This window comes from Salmo trutta, chromosome 13, assembly GCF_901001165.1.
Source record: "Salmo trutta chromosome 13, fSalTru1.1, whole genome shotgun sequence".
Classification (NCBI taxonomy): Eukaryota; Metazoa; Chordata; class Actinopteri; order Salmoniformes; family Salmonidae; genus Salmo; species Salmo trutta.
This window is the reverse complement of record NC_042969.1, coordinates 66944141-66958303: the sequence shown is the minus strand read 5'-3', so window position 1 is coordinate 66958303 and position 14163 is coordinate 66944141. Positions and strand designations below refer to the sequence as shown.

At 44.3% G+C, this 14163-nt stretch overlaps 1 protein-coding gene across 10 annotated transcripts in view; it reads left to right on the top strand.

Moving 5' to 3' along the window:
- LOC115206376 (neural cell adhesion molecule 1) overlaps positions 1-13185 on the top strand; it is a 108544-nt gene extending 95359 nt beyond the window's left edge. For 4 of the 10 annotated variants that reach the window (XM_029773238.1, XM_029773244.1, XM_029773240.1 and 1 more), the window contains 7 exons: positions 686-688; positions 1362-1486; positions 2300-2480; positions 8824-9016; positions 9729-9845; positions 10846-12063; positions 12913-13185. In XM_029773238.1, coding sequence (XP_029629098.1) covers positions 686-688; positions 1362-1486; positions 2300-2480; positions 8824-9016; positions 9729-9845; positions 10846-12063; positions 12913-13033 — 1958 coding nt within the window. In that variant the 3' untranslated portion in view covers positions 13034-13185. Of the gene's footprint in view, positions 1-685; positions 689-1361; positions 1487-2299; positions 2481-7307; positions 8402-8823; positions 9017-9728; positions 9846-10845; positions 12064-12912 lie in introns of those variants that run through there. The other 6 variants (XM_029773243.1, XM_029773246.1, XM_029773241.1 and 3 more) reach the window with 4 other exon arrangements.
- The last annotated feature ends 978 nt before the right edge of the window (positions 13186-14163 follow it).

The following is a 14163-nucleotide window of genomic DNA, read 5'->3' as shown; positions in this document are numbered from 1 at the left end:
ACCAAGACAAATAGCCTAGAACCCTCCCTATTACCTGCTGCTCTTCCTACTGTACAGTACCTACAGTAAGAAGCTATGGTCATTTACTGATACAACTTAACCCTCCCCAAATATTATTGTGTTGTCATGTCATGTGTTGGTTGTACATGTACAACTGATACTACAGTGTCCATCAGTATTGGCAATACTAAGAGGTATTAGGAATACGTCTGTATTTCTGTCCTCTTTTTCAATGCTGCTGTTTTCTGTCAGTATTTCCAGTATGTCTGCAGCGTTTCCTCTGTTGTCAATCATTTTGTCTTGCAGGAGAAGGATGGTTTGGGATGTAGCGTTTCCATTTATTACCATATTTTGAAAGTAATTTTATTTGAAATGACTGTAAATCTAGAACATAAGCTGCAGTAGCAGAAGTCATAGTTTCTCTCAGAGGAAAGCCTGTCATTTGTCCCTGCTTGTGTATTCAGTGTTGTCAAAAGTTCACTGTTGTTTTGTGTTACTCTTCAGTTTCTGTTTTGTTTAATTTTGTCTTCAAGACTTATAACTGTGTTATTCCTGTCCATGTTTACATTGTCTATTTTTATATCTTTCATGTTTCCACTTTCCTTTCAACCAATCACATGCGTGCGTTTCATGTGACTGTCATCATGTGGCTTGCATGGTGCTGATGATGTCGTCAACTCCGCAGAAGGTAACTTTTCAGTCCCAATTTTCACAAGAAGAATCTTCATTTTACTGGAGAGTCATTCATAACATAAATACTAAATGTACCAATTCAAACGTTTCCCATTTATTTCCATTTATTTTCCGTCTTGTTAACCCATCATATGTAGCCAGTCCCCTTCTCTGGACTGATTGGAGCTCCCTGGAACTATTACAGTCCTTTAGCAAGGAAGTGTTCCTTCCCTGTCTGATCTAATATAACTTGGATTTATCCTAACAATTTCACTGATTTATCACATTGTAATAACTTTTTTGGACTAACTGTCATTTGTCCCTCTCAAGTAGTTTACAGTGCACAAACACCCCCCTCTAGTGGCTGGGTCCGATCCAATCATGTGTAATTGCTGTTTAAATACTACTTTCATTTTAGCACTCCACAGTAGTCTAACAGCTTGTTCATGAGGGCTTTTAGTTGGAGAGGCAGACAAGTGCCTCTAGCACAACAGTATGGAGGAATGGTGCCATCTGGAGAACACTAGGACAGAATATTAACAGCTTTCTTCACATCTTTGAAGCAGGTTTAGGAGAAACCGGTTGAAGATTTCACAGCAGCTGCTGACCAGCCGTAATACATTCTACATCTTCTGAATGACCACTTCAGCTCACTAACTAACCTTGATATCTCTGATGTGTCTGTTTAGGGGAACCTGAACCGCCTAAGCTGGAGGGAACACTCCAAACAAAAGGCAACTCCCTCAAAGTCAACTGGCTCAAGCAGGATGATGGAGGCTCACCCATCACACACTACCTAGTCCGCTATAAACCAGTGAGTATTCACACTACCTAGTCCGCTATAAACCAGTGAGTATTCACACTACCTAGTCCGCTATAAACCAGTGAGTACTGCTACTACCTAGTCCGCTATAAACCAGTGAGTATTCACACTACCTAGTCCGCTATAATCCAGTGAGTACTGCTACTACCTAGTCCGCTATAAACCAGTGAGTATTCACACTACCTAGTCCGCTATAATCCAGTGAGTACTGCTACTACCTAGTCCGCTATAAACCAGTGAGTACTGCTACTACCTGGTCCGCTATAAACCAGTGAGTATTCACACTACCTAGTCCGCTATAAACCAGTGAGTATTCACACTACCTAGTCCGCTATAAACCAGTGAGTACTGCTACTACCTAGTCCACTATAAACCAGTGAGTATTCACACTACCTAGTCCGCTATAAACCAGTGAGTACTGCTACCACCTAGTCCGCTATAAACCAGTGAGTATTCACACTACCTAGTCCGCTATAAACCAGTGAGTACTGCTACTACCTAGTCCGCTATAAACCAGTGAGTATTCGCACTACCTAGTCCGCTATAAACCAGTGAGTACTGCTACCACCTAGTCCGCTATAAACCAGTGAGTACTCACAATACCTAGTTCGCTATAATCCAGTGAGTACTGCTACTACCTAGTCCGCTATATAGACAGCTGTAGACAAACAATGGTCATTCTTATGTGCAAAAAATGTGTGCTAATGTAACCATGCCCTTTCAAGGAATGCATCCCTAAAAGAGACTGTCAGGTACTGTATTGCATCATTAAGTTGACCCTGGCCTATTTTGTGTGTCCTTTAGAAGCATCAGGCCGACTGGAAGCCAGAGATCCGGCTGCCCAGTGGCAGTGAGTATGTGGTTCTGAGCGGACTGGAGTGGAACACGGAGTACAATGTGTTTGTGGTGGCAGAGAACCAGCAGGGGAAATCCCAACCTGGAACCCTGACCATCCGAACCTCTCCAGAACCCGCTGCCATCCCAGGTACCCCACCATGCACCGGGCACCGGGCACTCACACTGGCACTGCCACACACAGCTGAGACAGCAAACTCAAACATGTCCCAAACAGGAGCCTTTTTGGTTCTCACAACCACATAAATCTGACAGTACACTTAATAGGAATTAGACGTCTAGATGTTTTCAGCAGGCAAAATTAAGAAAATAGAAGAACAAGCCAGCTGTTGGTCAGAGCTGTTCGTGGGTGTTCACTCTGCAGCAGAAAATATTCAATCTTTCTAACTAGAACTCTCCACTGTCTGTCTGATAGGGTATGTGAAGAGGGTATTGTCTGTCTGAGAGGGTATGTGAAGAGGGTATTGTCTGTCTGAGATGGTATGTGAAGAGGGTATTGTCTGTCTGAGAGGGTATGTGAAGAGGGTATTGTCTGTCTGATAGGGTATGTGAAGAGGGTATTGTCTGTCTGAGAGGGTATGTGAAGAGGGTATTGTCTGTCTGAGAGGGTATGTGAAGAGGGTATTGTCTGTCTGAGAGGGTATGTGAAGAGGGTATTGTCTGTCTGATAGGGTATGTGAAGAGGGTATTGTCTGTCTGAGAGGGTATGTGAAGAGGGTATTGTCTGTCTGAGATGGTATGTGAAGAGGGTATTGTCTGTCTGAGAGGGTATGTGAAGAGGGTATTGTCTGTCTGATAGGGTATGTGAAGAGGGTATTGTCTGTCTGAGAGGGTATGTGAAGAGGGTATTGTCTGTCTGATAGGGTATGTGAAGAGGGTATTGTCTGTCTGAGAGGGTATGTGAAGAGGGTATTGTCTGTCTGAGAGGGTATGTGAAGAGGGTATTGTCTGTCTGAGAGGGTATGTGAAGAGGGTGTTGTCTGTCTGAGAGGGTATGTGAGGTGGGTGTTGTCTGTCTGAGAGGGTATGTGAAGAGGGTGTTGTCTGTCTGAGAGGGTATGTGAGGTGGGTGTTGTCTGTCTGAGAGGGTATGTGAAGAGGGTGTTGTCTGTCTGAGAGGGTATGTGAAGAGGGTATTGTCTGTCTGAGAAGGTATGTGAAGAGGGTATTGTCTGTCTGAGAGGGTATGTGAGGTGGGTGTTGTCTGTCTGAGAGGGTATGTGAAGAGGGTGTTGTCTGTCTGAGAGGGTATGTGAAGAGGGCATTGTCTGTCTGAGAGGGTATGTGAAGAGGGTATTGTCTGTCTGAGAGGGTATGTGAAGTGGGTGTTGTCTGTCTGAGAGGGTATGTGAAGAGGGTATTGTCTGCAAGGACCACCCAAACAAACACTTCTTTTTGACCATGTCCAGAGTTAGTTTTTTACAGTTAATTTTTTGTGATGATGGCAGACATCGCACAATTTGTTTCCAATTTTGAATCTGTTAGAATTAAACTGCTACACCGAAGCTGTCAGTGACACTCTGTATGAGTTTGCTATCTCAGTGTTACAACAGGCTGCCTCCGCTATGGACAAAGGCTATCCTACTACAGTGATGGGTACAGTATGTAGATGGACGGTCTATCCTACTACAGTGATGGGTACAGTATGTAGATGGACGGTCTATCCTACTACAGTGATGGGTACAGTATGTAGATGGGCGGTCTATCCTACTACAGTGATGGGTACAGTATGTAGATGGGCGGTCTATCCTACTACAGTGATGGGTACAGTATGTAGATGGACGGTCTATCCTACTACAGTGATGGGTACAGTATGTAGATGGACGGTCTATCCTACTACAGTGATGGGTACAGTATGTAGATGGACGGTCTATCCTACTACAGTGATGGGTACAGTATGTAGATGGACGGTCTATCCTACTACAGTGATGGGTACAGTATGTAGATGGACGGTCTATCCTACTACAGTGATGGGTACAGTATGTAGATGGACGGTCTATCCTACTACAGTGATGGGTACAGTATGTAGATGGGCGGTCTATCCTACTACAGTGATGGGTACAGTATGTAGATGGGCGGTCTATCCTACTACAGTGATGGGTACAGTATGTAGATGGACGGTCTATCCTACTACAGTGATGGGTACAGTATGTAGATGGACGGTCTATCCTACTACAGTGATGGGTACAGTATGTAGATGGACGGTCTATCCTACTACAGTGATGGGTACAGTATGTAGATGGACGGTCTATCCTACTACAGTGATGGGTACAGTATGTAGAATGAACGGTCTATCCTACTACAGTGATGGGTACAGTATGTAGATGGACGGTCTATCCTACTACAGTGATGGGTACAGTATGTAGATGGACGGTCTATCCTACTATAGTGATGGGTACAGTATGTAGATGGACGGTCTATCCTACTACAGTGATGGGTACAGTATGTAGATGGGCGGTCTATCCTACTACAGTGATGGGTACAGTATGTAGATGGGCGGTCTATCCTACTACAGTGATGGGTACAGTATGTAGATGGGCGGTCTATCCTACTACAGTGATGGGTACAGTATGTAGATGGGCGGTCTATCCTACTACAGTGATGGGTACAGTATGTAGATGGGCGGTCTATCCTACTACAGTGATGGGTACAGTATGTAGGTGGACGGTCTATCCTACTACAGTGATGGGTACAGTATGTAGATGGACGGTCTATCCTACTACAGTGATGGGTACAGTATGTAGATGGAAGGTCTATCTACTACAGTGATGGGTACAGTATGTAGATGGGCGGTCTATCCTACTACAGTGATGGGTACAGTATGTAGATGGACGGTCTATCCTACTACAGTGATGGGTACAGTATGTAGATGGACGATCTATCCTACTACAGTGATGGGTACAGTATGTAGATGGACGGTCTATCCTACTACTGTGATGGGTACAGTATGTAGATGGACGGTCTATCCTACTACAGTGATGGGTACAGTATGTAGATGGACGGTCTATCCTACTACAGTGATGGGTACAGTATGTAGATGGACGGTCTATCCTACTACAGTGATGGGTACAGTATGTAGATGGACGGTCTATCCTACTACAGTGATGGGTACAGTATGTAGATGGACGATCTATCCTACTACAGTGATGGGTACAGTATGTAGATGGACGGTCTATCCTACTACAGTGATGGGTACAGTATGTAGATGGACGGTCTATCCTACTACAGTGATGGGTACAGTATGTAGATGGACGGTCTATCCTACTACAGTGATGGGTACAGTATGTAGATGGACGGTCTATCTTACTACAGTGATGGGTACAGTATGTAGATGGACGGTCTATCCTACTACAGTGATGGGTACAGTATGTAGATGGACGGTCTATCCTACTACAGTGATGGGTACAGTATGTAGATGGACGATCTATCCTACTACAGTGATGGGTACAGTATGTAGATGGACGGTCTATCCTACTACAGTGATGGGTACAGTATGTAGATGGACGGTCTATCCTACTACAGTGATGGGTACAGTATGTAGATGGGCGGTCTATCCTACTACAGTGATGGGTACAGTATGTAGATGGACGGTCTATCCTACTACAGTGATGGGTACAGTATGTAGATGGGCGGTCTATCCTACTACAGTGATGGGTACAGTATGTAGATGGACGGTCTATCCTACTACAGTGATGGGTACAGTATGTAGATGGGCGGTCTATCCTACTACAGTGATGGGTACAGTATGTAGATGGACGGTCTATCCTACTACAGTGATGGGTACAGTATGTAGATGGACGGTCTATCCTACTACAGTGATGGGTACAGTATGTAGATGGACGGTCTATCCTACTACAGTGATGGGTACAGTATGTAGATGGATGGTCTTTGTCCATGTGTGTGGATGCAGTCTGTTTCTACATAATTTGGCCTTAACTGATGCAGCAACATTCCTGTACCATAGCAGGTCTTAGCTAGCTGAAACTGACTGCTTTTACTGACACCCACAGACACCTGTGTTACAACACTACACAGCTAGGCTGCGACAAACCCCTAGCAGGCCTCAGGCGATGCAGAGTGCTTTACTGAAACATAGCAGGACTTATCCTTCCTCCTCACTTCTCCTGTTTGTTCTTTCCCTTCTAACTCACCTCCCAGATAAACTCGCGTCCCATTCACAACCGTTCAACCCCCAGTTTCCTTAGTCATGGTTTGTGGCGTAGTCCTCTCTCACATGCTGTGCTTTTGCTTTAACTTGCTTTTTAAAGCTAGAATCTTTAGTTGCTACATAAATGTTTTGACTTATAAATTAATGATATATACAAATTGATTCTTGAAGAATATAACTTATGAGCTTAGTTTAACAGTCGTACCCCGTCAGAAACCAAAATAGAAGCTTTTTTTACTCTCTGTTTGTAAACAATGTAAATGTAAACAAACACTGTATACCCTTAAAACATGGTTAAACTATAATTTTGATCAAATGGATGCTCAATAAAAATTCATAGCGTTGTCTATGAATTTGAGAGTGGTTAAATTTCTCTAGGCCCAGCCATCCGCTTTTTACCAAAACAGAAGGGGTGACGGCATTGTTATTGTTTGCGGATTCTAGATTTAACTCCTTGTCAGTTTAAAACGACTTTTTTAACTTATCTTTTGTTCTCTATTCAGTTTTGTTTACAAACTTGACATATTTTCTCTTCTCTCTCCTCTCCTCCCTCCATTTTCCCACCCTTCTGTCCATTTCCACTCTGTTTCCATCTCTTCATTTCTCTCTCCCTTCCCCCCCTCTCCTCCCTTTTCTCTTTATCCCTCTCCCTATGTCTCTGCACTCTTGCCTGGTTTTGGACACTGGTGGACTTCACTACATGAACACTTTCCTCATTACTTATTACTCATTTCTGAATCTGTGTGTATCATCTTTCCGTTGGTTTTGACTATGTTTTGGTTTGAGCAGCGACCCAAGGCTGTTCGTCTGTGACATACACTCTGATCTCCCTCGTCCTGTCCATAGTAGCTGTGTTGCTGCTCTCATAGCTAGTTATATGAGGCGATGCTAGTCTCTCTCTCACACACACATAGAGGAAAGAAAGCTAGCCTTTCTCTGCCATGGCTGGTTGTCTCTCTGGATGGATGCCTAGACAGACACATGTCTCTCAGTGGGTGGGGAGTAACTACAGAATAGACCAGCCTGAATGACTGAACTGAACCAAAGGCACTGATATCAGCTTAGCCTGGTTCCAGATCTGTTTGTGCAGTATAGCTAATTCCTATGGTCGTTGACAACAACCATAGTAAGGAGTTAGCTATACAGCACAAACATATATAGGACTAGGCTAGTATCAGCTGTGTCCTACAGGTCAGTGCTGTACCACTCCGCTCAGCAGCATAGCACAGCTAGTAGCAGCATTCCGAACTAGAGAACTGAATGGAGCTCCAGTTTACATTAATGAACATTAGGGTATTGAATGAGTGGAAATTATATTCTGAATTCTGAATACTGTGGTAGAATACTGAGTGAACGGTGGTGAGCACCAGACAGTTTACGTAAAGGATGTATATTATTTTTCCACTTACTATATTGTATGTACTGTAAAGATTTTTAATAGCATTCATTTTTACATGGACATTTAATTAACAAAGTACCAAATTATAATATGCTAATATTAATATTGTTGTATTATGACACACTGTCTGCGTACATATAAGCAGTATGGATACAGTTGGGAACTGCAGCAGTCAATTGTGTGTTATTGATTGCTGAAGAACTACAAATGTCATTAAAAACTAGCAATACATTTTTTTATACTATTAAGTTGTGATTATTTTGTTCCACAACTGCATTACAAATAGACCCTGAAGTCAATACTGAATTGTTAATACTCTTTTTTGTAAGTGAATCAGAAGTCCCGAGGAGCTGATATTCAGGGTGCTCTCTTTAGAATGGAAACTGGACAGGTAATGCTAGAGATCATGTATTGTGTGTGGTACAGTAGTCACTAGCTAGCCACACACACATGGTTGTTTACAAAGTATCTCTTGAAGCACATATTATGCATTTTCTTCAGCCGTTTTTGGTTATGACTAATATCAAATAAAGTTGATTTAATACATCTTAATGGGTTTGCATTTATTAGAGGGTAAGTGATTTAGATAGATGTCTTTACTGTTCCAAAGACAAGGTACAAGTCACGTGTGATGTCTGTTTGAGCCTTGTCAAGGAGACATTGATCTCCCAATTTGAGCACATCAAGGTACCAGTATGAAGTTAACGCCTACAAAACATCTGATTAGAAGCTGTGATCTCTTCTCACTATGTCAATGTGCATGACAGGTGAGTTGTCTGTGTTTTATGAAGCCATTATGTAGAAAACAGAGATGGTTCCATATTCTAGCAGTATGTCCACATTCATTCAGCTGTCTAACTGTGGTGCTATATGTTCCTAGTGAGTCATGCTGTGTCTGTACTGTAGATATAGACGGGGAGTCTGCCCTCTCCACGGGCATCATGGCAGGGATCCTCATCTTGGCCTTCGTCCTGCTGCTCCTGGCTGTGGACGTCACCTGCTTCTTCACCAACAAGTGTGGCCTCATCATGTGTCTGTGTGGCAAGCCAGGCAGCGGGGCCAAGGGACACAACCTAGAACAGGGCAAGGCTGCATTCCTGTGAGTGTCTACTGTCTCAATATGTGTGTCCCAAAATGGCACCCTGTTCTCTATCTAGTGTACTTCTTTGGACCAGGGCCCATAGGGAATAAGGTGCCATTTGGGACACTGACATAGACTGAAAAAGGAGTCTCTGCATACTTGCAATTTAGATGCAATTTCACAGTTCTCATTTGCTAAGCTTTGGGTACGTGATGACCTTCATCTGAGAATGTCTGGTTCAGGTATTTAATCATCCTCATTATGCTGTAGTTCTGTGTTACTGAGATCCTGGAGTCTGTTGTCGTGGTGTCTATGTAACAATCAGAATCATCCTCATTATGCTGTAGTTCTGTGTTACTGAGATCCTGGAGTCTGTTGTCGTGGTGTCTATGTAACAATCAGAATCATCCTCATTATGCTGTAGTTCTGTGTTACTGAGATCCTGGAGTCTGTTGTTGTGGTGTCTATGTAACAATCAGAATCATCCTCATTATGCTGTAGTTCTGTGTTACTGAGATCCTGGAGTCTGTTGTCGTGGTGTCTATGTAACAATCAGAATCATCCTCATTATGCTGTAGTTCTGTGTTACTGAGATCCTGGAGTCTGTTGTCGTGGTGTCTATGTAACAATCAGAATCATCCTCATTATGCTGTAGTTCTGTGTTACTGAGATCCTGGAGTCTGTTGTCGTGGTGTCTATGTAACAATCAGAATCCTCTGTGTGTCCGCAGAAAGGATGAGTCCAAAGAACCGATAGTGGAGGTGAGGACAGAGGATGAGTGCACAGCCAATCACAATGCAGGAGGACCCACGGAACCCAGTGAGACCACACCCCTTACAGAGCCAGAGTGAGTATACCTTGACATACAGACACACACACACACATGTGGGTGCGCACACACACACACACACACACACACACACACACACACATACATACACATATATATCGTTGTTGGGCTAAAGCACAGTACATTCCTCTTGTAAGAATCACGATATTCCTGCACAGTTTTGAGTACATTGTAATTAATGGAATGTTTATGACTTTTTGGCATAAGCAGTTAGTTTATACATATGTCTGTGATTCCTATAAGCAGATTGCACCGTCGTGTGCTCATGCTTTTATACTTTTTGTTGAAAGTTCTCTATAGTCACACTGCACTTAGCCCAGGGTTAACAAATGCTTGTGTGAAAGGAGGGTTAGCTAACCCTAAACAAGTTTTAACCCAGCATTAAGGATAGCCCTGGTCTAACAACATGCAGTGTGAAAAACCCTTGTGTGTGTTGTAGTTTCTTGTGTGTTTGTTTTGGGGAGGGCTGTTTATTTCTTTGCTGCCACAATAGTTTTTTCTCAGGATATTTCTCAGGAGATGAATCTTTTCGATATCACGGTTGAATTGCTACCAGTCAAAGACGTGGATAGATCCACTGTGCTTTTCCTGTGTATGGTGAACTTGATGAAGCCCGTCTAAAAACGGAGACATTAAAAACTGGAGTCACATGAGATGAGTGTCTGGTACTATTCAACCCTTCAGGTGGTTGTGTGTAGTGATCCTTTCCTTTAGAAAGACCTGTTTTCAGTTCATTAGACCCTACATATGTTAGTCTGTGCATGGACAGTGTCCTTTGTTATTTGATGTGCCTCACTGCATGGAACCCCCTTGTGTGTCCTTTCTCTCTGGTTGATGTTGTCTGCTCTGTGTGTGTGATATCTAACTGCATGCCTCCCCTAACCCAAACCTCCTGCTTGCTCCTCCTCTCCACCCCTCCTCCCCAGTCCCCACGTCGGGTCCCAGTCACCTCACTGTCTAGTGTGTGTGTCTGCTCTCTCCCTGCTCTCTCTCCCAGGCTTGCCGCTCACACTGCTGCCCTGGCTCTGGACACCCTCTCGTCTGTAGCCACCATCTCTGACACAGCCAACACAACCTATGATCCCGCCCAGGACAGCCCCTCTAGTGAGAGCACCGCTCTCACCTGTAGCCTGTCTGGCCTCGCTACTGACCCCCTGCCTGCCCCCGCCCCAGCACCCACCCCAGAGTCCAACACAGCCCCCCCAACCCCCTTCATCTCCACCTCTGACATCACAGCTAGAGTAGCCCCCCTGTTAGACCTTCTGGGAGACAGCTCTCCTAGAGCAGAGATGTATGCCACTGCTGTTAGTGCCACAGATAGCCCTAAATCTCCTAAAAAGTCCCCTATTCCAATACCACCTAGGCGTCGAAACTCTAACAGACCTGCTCCTTCTCCTCCCACTCCCAAGAGCCCCACACCTACCCACTCCACCCCCTCTCATACAGTGTCCCCCAGGAAATCTACCCCGGAAAGTCCCTCTCTTGCCCCCTCCACTGCCTCTCCTAGTCCAAACACCAGGAAAGCTGCTCCTATTGCCCCAGACAGCCCCTCTCCTGCTCCTACGGCGTTCACTTTCCCAGCCTCTGACACCTCCACCGCTAAACCTGCACCTACTGCCACCAGCACTGTTACCCCTGTCCCTGGTACCCCTACTGTCCTGGGCTCTAGTACACCAGTCCCTGACCCTGACAAACCTGACTCTACTACCAAAGACACTCCTGCCCCTAATATAGACCCCACTCCCACTCCCACTACCACATCTGTCCCTAGTGCTCCTACTACTGCCTTCAATGCTGAAATAACTGCTGCTATCGTTCACGAGGACGCAGCCAAATGTGCCCCTCTTTTCCCAGACATTCTCACTAGTATTCCAGCCCCCACCACACCTACTGCCCCCACGGTCACTATCACACCGGCTTCTACTATCTACGGCACCCCAACACCCACCCTGACTCCCCACATGCCCACCACCACAGCACCCCAAGCCCCAGAGATAGAGTTAGAGTTGACCAACGGGGTGGAGACTGAGAACCCCTCCCTGTCCGCAGCAGAGCCCACTAGGTTTCAGAGTAGTCCCACTTCCTCCCCTGGCCTTTCCTCATCCTCCTCCCCCCTGGCTAACGGAAACGGGTTTGGGGCAGACCTCCGGGCCTCAAGCCCCCCAGCTCTGGAGGAGTTAGACAGTCTGGCCAAGGCTGCTCCACTCAACAACGAGTATGGCTCCCTCTAGAGGTTTATATGTGTCAATGTTTTTGTTTGCCCAGTAATCTACTATTCTATTATCACTCAGTCTCCACCTTTCCATTTGTCTTGTGAAGTAAAGTGAAATTGTAGTAGTCAATTGTGGTAACAGTGGTGATAATTGTTAATTAATGAGACCTGTGTAATGGTGACAAGTGCTGTAGTCATTGCCATGGTAGTGGTTGTGTGGATGTGTGTGTGTGTGTGTAGCGTCGTGTGGAGTAGTAAAGTACTGTATAGTAGTATGGTTCCCCTTGCAGAGTGTGTTGTGGAAGTTGTGGAAGTCTTGTAATGACAGTGCCGGGCATTAGTACTGCTCTTAGGCTGGGGATAGGGCCAGAAGACTAGATCTTTCACTCACCCCGCCTAATGTCTGTTCAATGGTAGGGCAGACACTGCAACAGACAATCATTTGGTTGTTAAGTGGTCCTTAGTACTGATTTATCACTTTGACTCAGAGGAGCTCTGTAATTATATTACTTGTGCTGGTATCAATCGTCTAAGAATTACTACCTATGGCTATTGTCTAAAAATATATTTGAAAAGTAGCGGTTAAGAGCGTTGGACCAGTAACCGAAAGGTTGCTGGTTCAAATCCCAGAGCCAACTAGGTGAACAATCTGTTGGTGTGCCCTTGAGCAAGGCACTTAACCCTAATGTATCCCGTAAGTCACTCTGGATAAGAGCGTCTGATAGAATGTAAATGTCTATATTTGGGGTGTTTTTTGTTTGAACGCAGCGGTTGTGGTTTTCTTAGGAATGTTGTTGTTTTTCTATTGCATTGCAGGTAGACTGTTCATTTCTAACATTTTCTCCATTGCAGGAAGATATTTGGAGGTGAGAAAGGTAAAGCGGAGGAGGCTGAGGTGAAGACAGCCCTGTCAGAGGTGACCACAGAACACAACAATGTCACACAGACAAACGCCAGCGACAGCAAAGCATGATTGGGCAGCCTCAGCCCATCCAAGATGGCGGCGGCAGCAACACTCATTACAGTCTGCAGCAGTTTTTCTTTCCAGTGCCCTTACTGCATTTCCAGAACAACAACATGTGTCTGTGCAATAGAGTTCATTAGAGCACGATCTGATTGTGAAAACATTTTTATTCTCACGTATGATTTGTTTCGCTACACACATGGAACACTAAAGAATACCATTTGAGTGATTTCAAGTGGTATAGGAAACAAAATTCTAGTTTTTACAACTACTCAGAGTTATAATTGTTTTCAGTGCGGATAAACAATGGATTATTCAGGAACATAACACTGAGTGTACAAAACTTTAGGAATATCTTCCTAATATTTAGTTACACCCCCCTTTGCCCTCAGAATAGCCTCAATTCATTGGGACTCAACAAGGTGTCGAAAGTGTTCCACAGGGATGCTGGCCCATGTTGACTCCAATGCTTCCTGCAGTTGTGTCAAGTTGGCTGGATGTCCTTTGGGTGTTGGACCATTCTTGATACACACGGGAAACTGTTGAGTGTGAAAACCCAACAGCATTGCAATTCTTGACACACGGTGCGCCTGGTACCTACTACCATACTCCGTTCAAAGGCACTTAAGGATTTTGTCTTGCCCATTCACCTTCTGAATGGCACACATACACAATCCATGTCTCAATTGTCTCAAGGCTTAAAAATCTTTCTTTAACCTGTCTCCTCCTGTTCATCTACACTGATTGAAGTGGATTTAACAAGAGACATCAAAAGGGATCATAGCTTTCTTCTGGATTTACCTGGTCAGTCTGTCATGGAAAGAGAATAATGTTTTGTACACTCAGTGTATATATACTGAAGAGATTGACTATGTAGACATTATTTTATTATTTCCATGTTACATTGTATAAATGTTTGATGGCTAGTCTCATCGAATAGTCTCATCGAATAGTTTGTTTGCATGTCTGATTTGCAAATGGTTCTTAATGTTTTGTTTGAAACATTTGACTGTTTTACTCTTTATGTCTGTATTAGGGTGGGTTATCATACAGATTGTTTTCATGTTTCAAACAGAAGTTCATTGATTTGGTTAACACCACTTCCCCATGCTCCAAGGCAAGCTCTGAGTGACAGAGAC